This window comes from Cetorhinus maximus, chromosome 15, assembly GCF_964194155.1.
Source record: "Cetorhinus maximus chromosome 15, sCetMax3.hap1.1, whole genome shotgun sequence".
Classification (NCBI taxonomy): Eukaryota; Metazoa; Chordata; class Chondrichthyes; order Lamniformes; family Cetorhinidae; genus Cetorhinus; species Cetorhinus maximus.
The window spans coordinates 98,410,368-98,429,527 of NC_135893.1; the positions used below are offsets into that span (position 1 = coordinate 98,410,368).

At 39.1% G+C, this 19,160-nt stretch overlaps 1 protein-coding gene across 1 annotated transcript in view; it reads left to right on the forward strand.

The window, feature by feature from the left end:
• clec16a (C-type lectin domain containing 16A) overlaps positions 1-17,708 on the forward strand; it is a 287,366-nt gene extending 269,658 nt beyond the window's left edge. Inside the window, exon 24 of the mRNA XM_078559039.1 lies at positions 12,977-17,708. Within this exon, the coding sequence (XP_078415165.1) occupies positions 12,977-13,359 (383 nt within the window). The 3' untranslated portion in view covers positions 13,360-17,708. The remainder of the gene's footprint in view (positions 1-12,976) is intronic.
• The last annotated feature ends 1,452 nt before the right edge of the window (positions 17,709-19,160 follow it).

Sequence of the window (19,160 nt, forward strand, 5' to 3'; positions counted from 1 at the left end):
TCTTGTAGCATCACATCAACACTTGAAAGTTTCCCACCTTTTTTAAAAAAAATCTTTTTTTTTGTATTCTTATGACCAAAATGAATTACTACACGTTTGCCTATATTATACTCCATCTGCCAACCTGTTGCCCACTCACCTAAAGTGTCTGTTTGCCTTAAGATACTCATATCTTAAAGGAGAGACTAAGGTAAAGAGGCAGAGAGGTTTTAGGGAGGGAATTCCAGAGCTTGGGGCCCAGACAGTTGAAGGTGCGGCCACCAATGCTGGAGCAGTTAAAATTAGCGATGCTCAAGAGGCCAGAATTAGAGGAGTACAGGAATCTCTTGGAGCTGGAGAAGATTACAGAGATAGCGAAGGTTGAGGCCATAGTGGGATGAAAATTTTAAAGTTAAGACATTGCTGAACCAGGAGCCAGTGTAAGTCGGGGAGCACAGTAGTAATGGGTGAACAGGATTTTTGGAAGAGTTATTCAAAGGGGAATCCATCTTAAAGTTTCCTTTGGAATGAATACTAATGCATTTGGAAGGCTCAGTGCAAAGGGCAGTCAACTATATGATGGTGGATTCGAACATTTGTAGGTGCCTTGGATGGGCAGCATTTTAACTCACAATGATGGTGGAAAAAATATTCTAGTGTGCTAAATTCTGCCGGATGCCTTTTTTGAATTTTATCCAGTGATACACATGTAAAAGATGCTTTTAAGCAGTAAAAGATGCTATTAAGCAATAAACTACATTTTGAAAATATCACCTTTTTAGAAGGTGGAGAAAATGGGTTTAAGTCAATGAAATTTTATCTGACATTCCTCTGAGTTCACTGTTCAAGACATTAATGAATTTACTGGTATTTGTTTGAAAACGTTTTGTGTAAAGTACTAATATTGTTTTCCTTTCAGCTTACTAAGATATTTTACGCTATGGAATGCTTTCTTAATGCAATTATTTAGTTTACAGGAATAGTTGTTTTTTGAGCTTGCTATTTTGTGTGCATATTGCTTTTCTGTGTTAACTTGCTTCTGTAGCTCTTAACTACTAGTTTTGTGAAAGCCATGTTAATCCATTAAAAGGCCTAGAAGTGCCAGTGGCTAAGAGCTAAGAAGGATCATTGTATGTTTAAATGCCATGCCATTGTTTGTGGACTGAATTTTAAGTGACCATTATTGTTTGTTAGCTGCTGAAATGTACCCATGAGCAAATCCACTTCTTTCTATTCCATTGTCGTACTTTCCCTGTGATCTGTCCCTCTGTTCTACTCCTTTTAGTAAGGTCTGGCAGGAGAGGAAGACGGCGAGTATTTAGTCTTTCAGAGGCTGAGAGTCGTGGCGGACACTGGGTTTAGGCCCCCAGGCAACAGCTCATACAGTGCAAACACAGGCAGGTTTATGTTACATTCCCCCAGCCTCTCATCATTTAGTTTATTCTTCAATATTCCTATAGTCGACTTAATTGATTTCAGACCAGGTAACTTTTTATGGCATGCAAGATTATATGGATTAGCAATATGACCACAATCCTCAAAATTGAACCTGAAAATATCAACCGATAAAATGTATATAATAACAATGCAATATTTCAGAAAGTGACTGTATTTGGGAGGGTATAATTTAAAAGCTATATATATAGTGGGAAGTGGCACAAAACATTTGTGGTTACCCAGCCATAACATAGGTTATAGATAAGTACCTTTTTCAGCCACAAGTGAAAACTCCTTAGCAACAAATGTTAAATAAGGGCTTCACGTGAGGAATAAAAGATTTTTAAGAATTCAAAGTACACCCATTTCATGGATTTAATAGGAAGATTTATGTAGCCCTGAATTTGATAATATTTTCAGCACTGGAATATTGTAATCACATCTTTCAATATAGCATTGTAATCTGTTGCCATAATGTTACATTTTTGGGTGCAATATTTGCAGCTCTGAATCTGTGTAAACCTATTTAACCCAAACACCGATCGAGAAATGCACATAAAATTTGACAGCACAAAGCTACTTAGTTATTTAAATAAATAATCCAGGAACAAATGATTTCTGCCACAAATTTTTAGTGTAACTTGGAGCATAGTAGTAAAAGTACTTACACTCCAATCAGCTGATTTTTTGCTTTGGATCCTAAGCCTGCTTGTCACTAACATCTGCCATACCTGAGTTAGTTAGTTAGTTTGACCCCTAAGTTTTGTATTTTATCCAGATGAAACAATGTAGTCTGGTGTTTTTCCACTCGTTTTCACCATTAGACTTTCCGCTTGAAAAATCAAACCATTAAAGCTGCCAGTAACTCCAGTGTACCTTGTTTCAACTCCGTCTTTCTGTCATTTTAATGAGTTTTTTTAGTTTAATCAACCTAGTCTGATTACTTCGTAGCACCTTAGAGGAGTCACTAAGCATGAGTACAACAGCCGCAATTAGCCCCTGTATGGCACGTTTAACATAGTAAAACATCCCAAAGTGCTTCTCAAGAGAATAATCAAACAAAACTTAACAGGGGAGCAATGCTGAAGCATGTCCAAGTTAATGATCACTGATGATTAAAACTCCCCTACTGGTCCAGTGAAATCTTCAAACGTCTTTGAGGTTAAAGCAAAAATATCAAATATCAAATTCAAATAGATGCAACTAAAAACAGCATTTAAAATTAACTTTCCTCTTTGTGGGAGGTGAAAATTGATGTAGACTTTTTTTGTTTTGGGTTCCACTATGCTCAGGTAAAGCTTTGCTGCAAATTATGCCTACAGACAAACTGTCTTTTCCCCCCAGTTAGATTAAGGAGTTAACGTCTGAACTGTAAGCAGCCCTTGAGTTAAATCTTAAAGGATTCAGAACCTAATCTTGTAAAGGCACTCTAGAGTAACCACATAAAACAGCAAGAAGAAAGTAGAATGCATCAATGTAGACCATCGTACATAAACAATCAGCTTTATTTTCCCTGATGAATTAAAATTAATTGTTATTTGTATCATAAATTTATTGATTTATCTCCAAATTGAGGGCCAGGCCGTTAATATGTGCATTCACAGAGTTTCAGGTTGAAATTTTTATGTACAAACAAAAGGATTGTGGTTCAATATTTGGCAATGAAGAAGTTTATCCCAGGGCTGGAAAAATGTTTTCTATTACTTATATCCTATCTTGGAGTTTTAAAAATAAAATTACTGTTTTTCACTCGCCAAAAACAGAGGCATTAATTGCAAAATAGCAAAACGCGAAATAGTAAAACAGACATTTGATGCAGGCAAAGAACTGGCGAGTGGTGCAGGGAAGAGCTCAGGTGGAGCAAAAAATCAGGAATTAACAACAAAGGATTGGAGATGGAAGATGACCCACACTGATGCATTTAAGTTTGCAAGTTGCTTTCTTTTCGGCACCATCAAAGCTGTGCAGTAACTTCAGCCCTGGCAAGTTGGCAAATTGAATTTTCCAGCCCTGGTTTATCCCTATTTAAAGCTTTGGCTTTAGATATAATGTTGAAATCTGGAAAGCATATCTTGATTCCTATCAACCCGTGTCCAGTTTATACAACACAATGGCTCCGTCTTATTTTGGTATAAATTCGTTCTGATCATTTTGTTTGCTTAGACCTGTCTCTGGATCTGTCTTCCCATTATTTTTTCCAACTCCATTCGTCATCACTTTTTAAGTCTTTTTAGATATCTGATATTGAAAGGGTTATAATGGCCGTAACAGTAATAGCACAAACCACAAGAAATGCTGCAACAAGTATTATATACAGTTGTCTGAAATGTTTGCCTGTAAATGCAGTGTGATATCAGGCTTCAGGTTACATTTTAACAGTGCTAAATGGGGATGCTTTTTAATTATTTTCAAGTTTGTTGGTGCAACAGATCCAGCAGGAAAATGATTTAAATGAAGAGACATGCTGGAGGATTCTTTCAGCTATTAGAAGTAAAAATAGAAAGTTAGCCTACAACTGAAAAATGTGCCCACAAAGCTAATCCATTCCACACCATTGTTTCAAACATGTACCATTGAATGCACAAAACTCTAAAAGTAATGATTAGATCATTTATTTTCACTTTTTAGACTTGGGTCACATGATGTTACTCATATGGCTGATATGTCTAGAAATACGCAGCAGTGTGTGATAGGTGTTTAGGAAAAGATCCAGTTAGACACAAAAGCAGCTTCACGGTGGTTAGTTAATCAACAAGCTTCATTATATAAGCAGGCAAAATGCTTGCAGTGTAGTTAACATAGTTACTTTCAAGTCAATGAAGTGACTGTCTTAAATTATGTTGTTCAACATAACATTTCCTGGGGGCCCCTTTGTGTCCTTGGTGGGTGGTAATCAACCTTCTCCCAACCTTAGCAAATATGCTTTTCATCCTGCTGTTAGATGTGTATGCAAATAGGCCAGGATGATTTTCATCCGTCATTCCTACCTTTGTGCCTCTGCAGTGGAGCCCTTTGCTCCACTTTTCTGATACAGTCAAGGTTATAAATTATTAACTTGGGGAATCAACAAATCACAACAATGAATCCACATCGTTCTAGTTTCTATTCGTTCATGGGATGTGGGCGTCGCTGGCTGGGCCAGCATTTATTGCCCATCCCTAATTGCCCTTGAGAACTGAGTGGCTTGCTAGGCCATTTCATGCCAAGCCATTTTTATGTAGAAAATGACTGAAATTGAATATTTTTATAAAGCTGCATCAATCTAATTTGACAGTGTTTATCAAGCAAGGTGTTGTTTTACCTTTTGATTCTAATGGTTTTTTTCCTTCTGAAAGTTACTTGAGGCTTGGGACAAGATTTTGGTTTTTCGTTCGGGATCCCAATGTTGGGATCAAATGGAGGCTTCAATCCCACACTCTGCCGGGAGCTGTCACCAGCTATCAATTTTTATCTGAACTGGTGCGCTCACTGTCCAAATAAGGATGGTGGTCAGGTTTTCTATGCGGGAGGGTCAATCGGAAACTCACGGGCACAGAAGGAGCTGCAGCCTGCTGTTGCACTCAGCAATTGTTAAAATTTTCATTGAAAAAAAGAGGCCACAGTTGCCTGGCCACATTTTCTACACCCCCCCCCCCCCCCCCCCCCCACCCCACAAACAGGGCCATCTTCGGCCACAGCTGTAACCAGATGGGTAGAGATGGTGCTGGAAAACCATGCAAGCCAGCAATGCAAAATTATATGCCTGCCGGCCTCTGTTCCTCAACCTCTCCCATATCGAAATGAAAGTTCAGCCGCTGGTTTTGTTATTTGACATTGAACTATATTGCTTATAACTAAATTAAGTAGAGGGAAGATTCACGTGAGGGGAGATTTGGAAAGTTAATGAGAAAGGACAAGGCAATTGTGCAGGATGATGATACCCAGAGTGCGGCAGGAAGGGACAGAGTATACAGACAAAAGAGTGCACCAGCAAATAGGGTCAGATTCGGGAAAAATGGTAAAAAGACAGAAATATAGGCTCTATCTGAATACACGCAGAATTCCCAACAAGATGGATGAACCGATAGCAGAAATTGAAATGAATTGGTATTAAATGGTAGCCATTACAGAGACGTTGCAAAGTGACCAAAGCTAAGAACTGAACATTCAAGAGTATTTGACATTTTGGAGGGATAGGAAGAAGGAGAGGTGCGGTAACTCTGATTAAAAAAAATAAGATTAGTACAGTAGTGAGAAATGATCATGGCTCAGAAGATCAAGATGTAGAATCAGTTTGGGTGGAGATGAGAAATACCAAGGGAAATAAGTGAGAGTAGTTTATAGACCCCTAAAAGCTACATTGAAGGACAATGTCTAAATCAAGAAATAATGGGGGCTTGTGAGAAAAGCACTGAAATAATCGTGGGTAACTTTAATCTTCATATAGATTTGATGAATCAAATTCATAAAGGCAGCCTTGTGAATGAGTTCATAGAATGTATGTGTGATAATTTCTCAGAACAATACATTCTGGAACCAACCAGTGAACAGGCTATCTTAGACCTGGTAATTTGTAATAAGAGAGGATCCATTAATGATCTCATTGTAAAGAGCCCTCTAGGTAAGAGTGATTATAACAACATTGTAGAATTTGAGGGGAAGAAACTTGGGTCTGAAACTAGTATCTTAAACTTAAATAAAGGCAAATACAAAGGTATGAAGACACAGTTGGCTAGAACGGACTGGGAAATAGATTAAAAGGTAAGATGGTAGATAAGCAATGGCAAACATTTAAAGAGCTATTTCATAATGCTCAACAAAGACATATATTCCATTGACAAAGGCTCAATGAGAAGGATGCACCTTCGTGGCTAACTAAGAAAGTTAAAGATGACATCAAATTGAAAGAAAAGGCCTACAATGCTGTGAAGATTAGTGGTAGGCCAGAAGATTGGAAAAGTTTTAAAATCCAGCAAAGGATGACTTAAAAAAAATAGAGGGAGAAATTAGAATATGAGAGTAAACTAGCAAGAAATATCAAAACAGACAGTAAGAGCTTCTATAAGTACATAAAAAGGAAGAGAGTAGCTAAAGTAAAAGTTGGTCCCTTAGAGGATGAGACTGTGGAATTAATGATGGGAAGCAAGGAAATGGCAGTGACTTTGAACAAGTATTTTGTGTCTTCATGATAGAAGGCACAAAGAATTCAAGAAAATTGGGGGCTAAAGGGAGGGAGGCACTTGAAACAATCACTGTCACAAGAGAACAAGAACTAGGAAAACAAATGGGACTAAAGGCTGACAAGCCCCTTGAATTTAATGGCCTGCATGCTAAGGTTGTAAAAGAAGTGACTGCAGAGATAGTGGATGTATTGGTTGTAACCTTCCAAAATTCCCTAGATTTTGAAAAGGTCCCAGCGGATTGGAAAACCGCAAATGTAACACCTCTAGTTAAAGCAGGAAACTAGAGGCCAGTTAACCCAACATCTGTCATTGAGGAAAATGCTGTAAGAGTCAACATGGTTTTGTGAAAGGGAAATCATGTTTGACAAATTTATTAGGGTCTTTGAGGATGTAACAAACAGGGTGGATTTTTTATTCTTTCACAGAATATGGGCACCAATGGCAAGGCCAGCATTTGTTGCCATCCCTAATTTCCCTCGAGAAGATGGTGGTGAGCTGCTGCCTTGAGCCACTGTAGTTCATCTGGTGCAGGTACATCCACAGGGATGTTAGGAAAGTAGTTGCAGGATTTTGATCCAGCAACAGTGGGGGAACAGCGATATAGTTCCAATGTAGAATGGTGCGTGGTTTGGAGGGGACCTTGCAGGTGGCGATGTTTCCATGTGCCTGGTTGGCACAGGTTGAGGGTTTGGAAATTGCTAGTGAAGGAAGTTTGGTGAGTTGCTGCAGTGCATCTTGTATATGGTACACACTGTTGCCACTGTGTGTCATTGGTGGAGGGAGTGAATGTCTAAGGTGGTAGTTGGCGTGCAATTATCCTGGATAGTGTAGAGCTTCTTGAGTGTTGTTGGAGCAGCACTCATCTAGGCAAGTAGGAAGTATTCTCCCACACCTCTGACTTGTGCCTTGTAGATGGCTTTGGGGAATCAGGAGAGAGTTACTCACCACAGAATTCCAAGCCTTTGACCTGCTCTTGTAACCACTAATTATATGGCCAGTCCAGTTCAGTTTCTGGTCAATGGTAACCCCCAGGATGTTGTTAGTGAGGTTTTAGTGATGGTAATGTAATTGAATATCAAGGGGAGATGGTTGGATTCTCTCTTGTTGGAGATGGTCATTGCTCGGCACTTGTGTGTGACGAATGTTACTTGCCGCTTATCAGCCCAAGCCTAAATGTTATCCAGGTCTTGCTGCTTCTGGACACGCACTGCTTCAGTATCTGAGGAGTTGCAAATGATACTGAACATTGTGTAATCTTCAACAAACATCCCCACTTCCAACCTTATGATGAAGGGAAGATGGTTGGGCATAGGGCACTCCCCTGAGGAGTTCCTGCAGCAATGTCCTGGAACTGAGTGATTGACCTCCAACAACACAAACATCTTCGTTTGTGCTAGATATGACTCCAACTAATGGAGTGTTTTCCCTTGATTCCCAATGACTTCAGTTTTGTGGGGCCCATGATGCCACACTGGTCAAATGCTGCCTTGATGTCAACACTGTGGGTGCACCTACACCACACGGACTGCAACGGTTCAAGAAGGCAGCTCACCACCGCCTTCTCAAGTGCAGCTAGGAATGGGCAATAAATGCTGGCCCAGCTAGCGAAGCCCACATCCCGTGAATGAATAAAAAGAAGGGCAGTCATACTCACCTCGCCTCTGGAATTCGGCTCTTTTGTCCATGTTTGGACCACAGCTATAATGAGGTCAGGAGCCGAGTAGATAAAGGGGAACTAGTAGGTGGAATGTATTTGAATTTCCAAAAGGCATTCAATAAGGTGCCACATAAAAGGTTACTACACAAGATAAGAGTTCATGGTGTTGGGGTAATATACTAGCACGGATAGAGGATTGGCAAACTAACAGGAAACAGAGTGAGGATAAAAGGATCATTTTCAGGTTGTCATGCTGTAACTTGTGGAGTGCCACAGGGATCTGTGCTGAGATCTCAGCTATTTACAATCTACATTAATGACTTGGATGAAGTGTATTGTAGCCAAATTTGCAGGTGATACAACTATCAGAAAGAAAGCAAGTTTTGAAGAGTTTGCAGAGTATAGAAAGGAATATGGATATGTTTAGTGAATAGGCAAAAATTTGGCAGATGGAGTAAAATGTGAGGTTGTCCACATTGGTGGGAAGAATAGAAAAGCAGTATTATTTAGATGGAGAGAGACTGCATAATGCTGCAGTACAGGGGATCAGGTGTCACCTGTGGCTCAGTTCATAGCACCCTCGCCTTTGAATCAGAGGGTTGTGGGTTCATGTCCCACTCCTGGAAACCAAGAACTGTGATTGTACTCGAAAAGAGTTGCAATCTGTGACTGTTGATAACTCAAAAGAGTTTCCTACTACTATCTCATACATGAATCACAAAATGTTAGCATGGAGGTACAGCAAGTAATTAAGGACTTTTGGCCTTTACTGTAAAGGGGATAGAGTATAAATGTAGGGAAGTCTTGTTACAACTGTATAGTGCATTAGTGAGACCACACCTAGAGTACTGTGTACAGTTTTGGCATCCTTATTTAAGGAAGGATATATTTGCATTGGAGGCGGAGAAGATTCACTAGGTTGGTTCCTGGGATGAGGGGTTGCCTTGTGAGGAAAGGTTGGGCCTATACTTGGAGTTTTGAAGAATGAGAAGTGATCTTATTGAGACATAAAAGATTCTGAGGGGGTTTGACAGGCTGGATGTTGAGAGGATGGGCGGAATCCTGTGAAGCTAGGAGCAGGAAACAAGGAGGGTAGGGGCACTTAATTCATCAGAAGGCAAATGTCAGCCTCCCAGTGGTGGGATGAGAGTTGGTTATCGAGTTGGCAATTGAGGGTGGAGCATGCTTCCCGAAGGTAAGTTTTGGGAGCCTCTTATTAGTACATTAGCATGTCATGCAAGCTGATTTGCCAAATTAAAATGTACTTTTGGAATTTGGGAGATTAAGGGTTATACAGGGAAGGTCAGTGGTGAGGTCCTGAGAGTTGAGGGTAACAGAGAGCAGGTCAAGAATGATAGTGGGTCGGTTGAGGATGGTGGAAGGCAGGCTGAGGATAACAGGAGGCAGTTCAACATGCTGGGCCACTGATCAATAGTGATGGGAGGGTGGTGATCTAGGTGAATCATAGTTGCTCGAGGGTGAAAGTTGAGGAGTCAAAGGTCACTGAAGGCAGGACAAGGGTGATGGAGGGAAGGTCAAAAGTGAGTGAGAGAGGGTGCAGGGTGATGGCATCCAGTTCCAGGAATCCAGGGGGAGTGACAGATCTGAAAGGGGTGCAGTGGTCGCAGCATACTGAAGGATTACAGACTCCTCACAAACAGCCTGACTGATGCTGCTGGATGTCAAGGAGTGGATGCCTGTCCAATTATGGTGCCCCGACCTTGACTGCATGAGGTAACAGCAGGGCTGGTGACTTCCTACCCATGGGCCCTCTCCTCTGCATATTTAATTAGTTGGCTGCCGTGTGATTGCACCTCCAATTGGAAGTGCAGCACACTCCCAGTTCTGCCCTTCAGGAGCCTCAGTGCAAGAAGATTCTGTCTGATGTTTCTCTTCATGAGTGCATTTAGTACTAGGTGGTACCATTTCAAAACAAGATTGCAATGAGGAATTTCTTCCGAGTGTCATTCATTTTTGGAATTCTTTACCTCAGAGTGGTGGAGGCTGAGCCATTGAAGGTATTCAAGGCTGAGTTAGACAGATTTTTTATCGCAGAAAAGCTGAGTTGAGACCCCAATCAATCATCCATCGTCTTGTGAATGGCAAAGCAGGCTTGAAGGGCTGAGTGGCCTACTTCTGCTTTATTTTTTATGTTCTTAGAGCATCTGAACCAGTCTGCAATTCACAGTTTCATTTTTTAAGTATTTTAACTCTTGAAACTATGTACCAACTTCAGAGAGCTTGTTCCATACATTAAGAAATAAAACCCTAATAGTTTTTAGCCCTGATTTATGAGCATATTAAAAGTTAGCTGAACTTTTAAAAGAGATGGGAGTGAATGGTGAACTACACTAAAACACTCTTCATCTGCCTAACTTATCCAAAAAAAATGCAAGGACTTGATTATTGAAATTGGGTGTAGTGTTTATCTTGACTGAATTTGTGCTGTTTGCACTGACTATTTTGGATATTAGTAAGTGCAAGGAAGGTACTATACATTGCCTGCTAACAGGGGTTGCGAAGTTTTCGGTGAATCCTTGTTTGCTCACTAAATGTGAGGCTTGACAGAAAAGTAGAATGGGGCATTTTCTATTTCACTGTATTGGCAAAACTCACTCCAGAAGTGCAGTTGATGTTTACATCTTCAACCATCTGTGGAGAAAGAACTGTTCCCTTGCATAGATTTGAACTGAAGCATAAAATATATGAACCCTGTTGGATTTGGCTCAATGTTTGAGTCAGAAATTCCACTTTGTTTCATGTATCCAATCTAGGTTTGTCAATAACTGTCTGTATGCTTGACATCCAACCAGAATGCCAAAGCTCGAATAATGCCACTACCTATTTCACCAGGTTCGTTGGGTGAAGGTTTAGTAATGCCCTTTCTGGTCAGGTTGTTTGATCAAATTGTTCTATCTAAAGTTGTCTAGTCTTAGAGACATACAAAATGGAGAAATGTAATAGCCAGGTACCTCAGCCCTCCCAGCTGGAGGAAGGCTGTGGTGGAAAGGGAGGCTCCTTCAACTTAATTTATGTTTTATGATTTTTTTCTTTATTCTTTCATGGCCTTGAACTGAGTGGCTTGCTCAGCCATTTCAGAGGGCAGTTAAGAGTCAACCACGTTGCTGAGAGTTTGAGGTCATATGTAGGCCAGACCAGGTAAGGATGGCAGATTTCCTCCTTTAAAGGACATAGTGAACCAGATGGGTTTTTACAGCAATCGATAGTTTCATGGCCACCACCACTGAGATTAGCATTTAATTCCAGATTTTATTTATTGAATTTAGATTCCACTAGCTGCCGTGGTGGGATTTGAACTCATGTCCACAGAGAATTCACCTGGGCATCTGGTTACTAATTACCAATTGGTACATTACCAATACGCCACCGTCTCCCCTGAGATGACAATAATATAACTATCTGAATAATATCCTGCTTGTGTCTTCATTATGTTTAACTGTAGCTTCAATTAGCAAAAAAAAATCTGGATTTCTTCAATAACTTTTTATATAGGATTCCTTTCCGCAAGTAAATTTGGTTGTACAATTTGAGCAAACTTTCATTAAATGCTTTGAGGATTGTGATAAATGTGGAATGTTGAAAGGCACATTTAATCTCGCTAAGATTATTTTGTTGTGCAATTATAGCTTCCAGGCAATTTGACCCTTCCACAGAAACACGATAGTCTCCTTAGTCTTAAGCATTTTGCCGCACATAAAACAATCACAGTGCACACACAGAGTAGCTCCGTTTTTAAAATGGTTCATATTTTTAGGACAAGAGAACATGTGTCATGGAATGTCAGATGCAAAATCAATCACTTGTTCTGTAGATTTTCTCTTCTCTGCCACACAGCAGTGGAGAGGAAGCAAATTGAAGCTGGGCTGGGGGAAGGGAGAATCATTGTCAGGCCATTATTGTGCACTTTTCAGCTGCAGCAAGTGGCACCTGGCTTGATGGGTTTGGGGCAGGAGCGTAGGGAAAATAGAGGAAATTCATACCTGCATATGAAAATAAAATCACATTTTTGGTCAGGCTAAGATCTTGTAGCAAATAGTCAGCTCTTGGACATTAGTTCATAGACTGCTTGAATAAGTCATCTTCATGATCCATCTTACTTCTGTACTTTTGCTTTCCTATTTTGTCTGTCGGTTATTTTCTTCTTTTGCCTTGCTGTCATTAATTTTACATTTTTTTTATCTTACAGGGGAACATTCAATGCAAATGTAAAATGAAGCCTTATGAAATTAGATCAAATGTTAATCCTTAAATTACCTTTCAAATGAAAACCATAAGAATAGAATTGATGATTGGTTAAGGAACTGGACATTTAAATATGAAGGATGTAAAATGTAAATGTTCTTGGTCTTTTGATTTTGATGATGTAGCTACCCCTTGGGTGCTATATTGGCCACCACCTCGTGGTTTCTCTGCAGTTCCGATGAATGTCTGATAATGTAACAGCACATTGCTGGAGTATTTCAGACCTTTATCTGTCTCCTTTCTAATAAAACAAAATTCTTAAAATTTATGTTTGGTAAATATTCTGGGTATATTTGCAGTTCTACGATTTCCAAAGTAAGATTTGTGGCTATGATTAAGCTAGAAAAAGAATCCAAAGTTGTTCAAAAGCAGCCACAAATCTTCAAAAGTGTATATTTGAAAGGGAGTGTCATGTACATTTAAATTGGAATATTTGCTGAATGAAGAGGAGCTACAAACTCTTTTTGTTTGATACTAGATGGACCCGACATTCAAGAGCAGTCCCATTTGACTTTTCCAGATGGAGTGGAGTTTGTCAATGAAGCCCATTCTTCACCTCCTACAGGAGAAAGTGGCCCAAGCAGAGACCATCTGCCCAGCAGTACTGAACCTGGAGCAACTAACCTGGCACCAAGTCTGACCCCAGCCCACCAACCAACTATATCTCTCATTTCTGATGACAACACAGATGCATTGAGCGTGGAGTCATTAACACTTCTGCCACCTACTGATGCGCAGCAAATCCGGAGTGTGAGCACTTTAACCCAGCCATCCACCTTATCCAATGAGATAAAAGAAAATGACACTAGAGAAAATGAGGAATCTGAAGCAACTGGGCCAACAGCAAACCCCTCACAATGAATGCAACATGACCTTTGACCCACCTGGGTTTGTGTAGAGTGAGGCAGGCTTGTAAAGCAAGGAAATTAAACCTGTAGTCTGAACACAGCTGAGCAGAGAAGCTAGTAGATCTGTGGAGCCCAACAAAGTAGAATTATTGCTTGCAAGTTTCTGTAGATTCTGAAACGAGGAAACCTTGCTTCTACAGTTACTATAGAGTTACAGCTGACACTGAGAAACCTATATTATGTACATTTGTCTTTTACTACTGAAGCCTAGTAAAGCACTGTCACTGACTCGGACTCAGTAGGTAAGACCAGGGTTCTATCTGCCCTGTTCAAATATGTACACCCCAGGCCTGTATTTTTCCACGATGTACATTATATTACTATATTCACCCACTTGAATTCATTTCCCACTAGATGAAGTATCTTATGAAACTACAGGTTGGAAATTGTTTTGTTTTACCACTTTAACCCACCTGAATAATTGTGTTATAAAAATCCATTAATTTAGGTTTAAAAATGAAATAAAACACAATTGACACCCATCAAAACTAGGTAAAAATAGATGCACCTAATAAATCGACTCACTAATTCTAATTTAATTTTAAATTGACCTCAAACATGTTTCACTAATTGCAGTTGAACATTTATCTCTGACACAGTTTTCTATTACAATATTTAATGATTTATACATGTAACAAATACAGAGGTGAACAAGTTTTGTAAAGTTTAAAAACGAAAATACTTAATGCTACCACTAACCGGTACAGCACTAGCATCCATTTCTAGGATCTGTCCATAGCAGACACATATACAGGTTGTCTCTGGAAGCCTTAGAATTTGGGCATTTGCTGAAGAATTATCCCATTAACTCACAAACCTGCCCAGGAACCTCGATAATATGAATATTTTGGGACTTCACAAGACAGCCAGGGGTGGTTTCATTTTCACACACTATCATTTCAGACCACCAGGCATCACATGCATATTCTGTTAATGGAGCATTAAGTGTTTCAAAACATGTAAGGCAATGAAACTTGAGGAGAGAAGGACAATATCAAGTAAAAGGCCTGTTACCTTTCTACAGAGAAGGAACATTGTTGAGTATTCCTGGTGTGTTGCACACATGCACTTCTGCGATCGCTGGAATGGTCAGGTATTTTGCATTTTTAAGGTTATCCATGGCCTCTTAACCAGAGAATGGATAGGTGAGAGATGGAGTAAACTAAGAAATATTTGTTGCTGTGACTAAAGCCATGCACAGCACTATAATGACAACTGCATGTGGAAAATGGTTGTTTACAAACACAGGAGTATTTTGGACCCCTCCAGAAATGCACAATTTGGGTTAACTTGTGCAATTCAAAAAAAAAGGCCAAATTCAAGTTTTGGTTTGGTTTATCAGTGATCCTTGCAGTTACATATAGATATAATTTTGCCTCATTCCCCCAACTGATTGGCTTGTGCACAGTTTCTCCTGTGGGATCTATTCCATTTATGTTTTAGTGTTAATGCAGATGAGGAGATTGAAAATCACAAACAGATTAATAAAAAACTTGAATTTATAATTAACCGTTACTCTGTCTCTTAGGTCTCTATGTTGCATTAGTCCCTGCACTGATGGAACAAAACCAAAGCAAGGTCAAAAATGTGCAAGGTAGTTCTCAATTATAGTAAATAGATAATATAGAACAAAATAGGCAAAATGCAAGTACAATAAGATAAATAGTAAAAATAAATTAACTTGTCCACAGGATGGGAACATGTGACTGATTTTGTCTGTGAAGTCAGAAGATCCACACAGTTAAAATAAATAAGGAAACAACAATTTTTTTATAGGCATATATTTAACTCGAGTGTTTTGACATCAGTTTTTTGGTGTTGTAATCTGATATACAGCTACAGGCTAGAAAGCTCATTGTTACAGTATTGGTTTTTAATGGCAGTCTTGCCATTAATTGCTGCAAGCTTATTAATATTTGTACAAGAGATTTATGAGCAACTTTTCCTCTTTTTTATAGACATCCTGGTTGGTTCTGACGTAGTCAAAATAGATGGTTCCACTTATGTTTTGAATGTTTTTCTTTGGAAATTACAACATGTCGCAGCTGACATTTCAGAAGCTGAACTCACCCCATATTGTTTGTTATAAAAGCCCACAACTTAGGACCCTAACTGGTGCTGGGAAAACCAGATAGTGTCAGCATTCATTACTCTGCACAGTTGGTATCTGGCTAATCTCAAGTGATACTGTCATTGCACCTTGCAGAATATAATGTCATAGTTGCAATGGGCTGACTTAGTCACCTTAAAGAATATTCTTAAAAACACTAATACCGAATAAAAGATTCCACAGGTAAGTTATTTCATCACATAGAAAATTCTCTTAATTTTGTCGTGACGTGAATCCACAAAGCTTCTGAAATCAACACTATGGCACAAGCTTCCTAAGTTTATAGTTTATACTGCACACATGCTTTAAAGGAGTGATGTAAAACATCCCTGAATAGTTTCACACCTGGACCTTGTCCTTAATCCCCAGTTCACATGTTTACCACAGGAAATTTTAGCTCAAAATCTATGACTATACCATGTGCTCAGTGTTAATAGCAGTGATATCATTGCCTACAGTACATCTGACTGTCAAAACAGTCAAACTCCAGCAGACCGCATGGCCACTGCCTATTATTCCCTCAAAAACAAAATGGAATAAGATGACCAAGGAGCAATTCTGCATCACCTGACACACCTCTAGAGCACATTCACATGAACCTTTACATTCCACATACACACACAATGGTAGAGAGACCCAAGGTGCAATTTTACAGCTTTTTTTGTCATGATCTCATCACTTGACCTCACCAGAAGCTAACATGTATGCTATTTTTCATATTGAAACCTTCAAATCAATAAGCATAAGGTTAAGTAAACATGATCTGCCCACCTTAGAAGTTTCAGAGGCCAAGATCAATTCTATTCAGCTAATAAAAGGAAAGCATGTAGTCTGTACAACAGTAATAGTCTCTCAATGATAAGACAACTGGAACTAAAATGTGACAAGTAAAACAAAAATAAATTTGCCCTTTTACATTTGTTGCCATCAGAGCAGTATACAAGTTGACAATTTTATAGAAGTTCAGAATGCCCATTGAATTATGGTGTCTCAAGTTACTTATACCAGTACTAAACTTTTAGTGCAAACTCTAAAGCCACCGTATCTTATCTCAAATTTCTTGCACAAACATTAGTTTGTAATTTTTGGTTGCAACCAATGAAAGAGCTGCACTTATGGAAGGAAGCTGAACTAAAACAAAATGCCCCTTCTGGAGTGAACTGGGCAGATAAATATTTAGTGCAGATGTGAAGTACTCTTTCTGCTTTCCTGGTCAATTATTCACATAGGTTTAAGACACAATGCCCTGCAGCATTTTAACCTCATAGTAGGAGATAGGCAATCTGGATTTCAGCTGTCTCATCGGATTGCGTAGATTGTTGGTATTAACTATTTCATTGGATCTCTTGGAATGGACTAACCACCAGACGTGATATTCACAGAAGATTTAGTTGAACGTGGTTGAGTATAACTTATTCTGCCACTGATCAAAACAAAGGTGCATTTTCCTTCCAGGGGAATTATTGATGCATCTTTATATGAATAAAACTAGTTACAGAGCTTTAAGTATGGCATATTCATTCGTGCAGGCTTTTCTAGGCATCCCTGTCTTTGCAGAAGTTGGCGTGTACTGAATTTGCAACAGCAAATATGAACTTACGACCATTCATGCCCCTTCGCTGCATTGAATAACACTGTTTAAGAAACAGTGCACAAGCAGTAAACAGAATGTATTTCATTGTTGCACAGCAAAGGATATATTGGTACAGCAAATGGACTTAATGTACAGAACACTTTCTCAGCATTCAATGAGTTTTGTATGATAGATAAAAATAATCATTGTAAATAAAACATTGTGTAGATTGTTTAAAAAAACTTCCTTTACTTCAGATTAAGCAATACTATAATATTTACATTAATGCTTTTTTGGTCATTTCGTTACAGTGCAGTATTTCAAATTAGATGGGGTTTCTTATGGAAATTATAAACTATGTATATTGGAAAAATAGGGTTATGTTTTAACTTAAGTCATTTGCTGTGTATGTATATGTGGAAACTTTCTCTCTTGTTTTCAAAATGAAGGTTCCTTTCAGATTTAGGCTTGTGTTTGCACTATGAGCTCAGGTAGCACAGGCAAGGGTCGTGACACTTGGAAATTCCACAATGCACGAAGCAGGGCAGAACAGGAAAACATACAATGTAAGCCTGTTGGTCATCTAAGCAATGGCAATAAATGTAAGTCTTCTTTTGCATTTCAAATGTGTTCTTTTTTACTTCACCTAGAGGCAACTAGCCCATTCAACATGTAGGCTGTTAACCATGCAATCAAATTAATTGGCTGCTAATGCCTCTTTGGGAAGATTTACTTTTGGTGGTGATGTGTTACAATGCATTACAATGACTCAGGCAATTGGAATTCAGCAGTTTGTTGTAAAAAAAAAATTGTACGCAAACTAACTTTCTTTCATTAAAGGCAGGTGTAGGTCTGCACTTGTGGTTTGGGGTCAAAATTAGGTTTTGTGAGATGAAAGATCCAAAGTGATGTGTTGAGCTTGGTAAATCTCAACCAAACACTCAAATTGTTAGAAGATGTTGGTTTGCAGCTCCTATTTGCACCTGATTACCTCAAATTTGTATTTAAGATATCAACTAATTGCAACAAAGTAGTTGGTTATTCTACCAACCAACATCTGGCAAACAGGAATGAAAACCCCTTACTATGAAATGAAAAAAGCTATGAATCAAAAAGAAACGATCAAACAGCTGCTCTTTTTAAAGACAATCCAATAAAATTATTAAAAACGAAAAATGCTGAAAATACTCAGCAGATACTCAGACAATATCTGTGGAGAGAAATAAAGTTATCATTTCAGGTCAACAACCCTTTATTTCAGATTTCCAGCATCTGTGGTATTTTGCTTTTGTGTTTAAAATTATTTTTTAAATATATTTTTTTTGAAAACCCTTTGCACTTTACCATATAAATTCTCAATAGTTTTGAGAGTCTTTGTATTGGAAATCAGGTTTGTAATGTAAAGCATAAAATGTTGCCAAAAAATCACGAAGATTGACCTTGCGTATGCATGAGTATTTTCTATGTTTAAAATGTGTCCAACGATGTTTTCCATTGGAGGAAGTGCCTCTGACAAACTGAGTGCTTGTGAGCCTGGTCTTATCAGAGCTGTTACTGCAAGGGACAGCAGTCATGACTCCCAACACGTTAAAGGCAAAATACAGCGGATGCTGGGGATCTGAAACAAAAACAAAAAATGCCGGAAAAACTCAGCAAGTCTGACATCATCCAAGGAGAGAAGGACAGAGTTAACGTTTCAAGTCCGTGTGACCCTTAAGAGCAAGCATGACTCCCAACAAGTACCTGTGCCGATAATTCCCAGCAGGTCACGGTATGAGTTTAGAAAATTCCCAGCATATGTTAATAAGATGCACTACAGATAAACTACCTAATATCAGAAGTGTGAAGGCAGGCAGTAGGAGGGGTGACTTAAAGCTTGGTCAACAAAGTAGATTTTAACAAAGATATTTTTAGAGAGCGAGGTAGAGGGGTTTAGGGCAGGGATTCCAGAGTTTTATTTGTGCCAAGACAGCCAGCAATGGCATGGTGAGGGGATTGGTGGGATGCATAAGAGGTCAGATTTGGAGAAATGCAGAGTTCTAGGAAGGTTGTAGGGCTAGCAAAGGTGAGA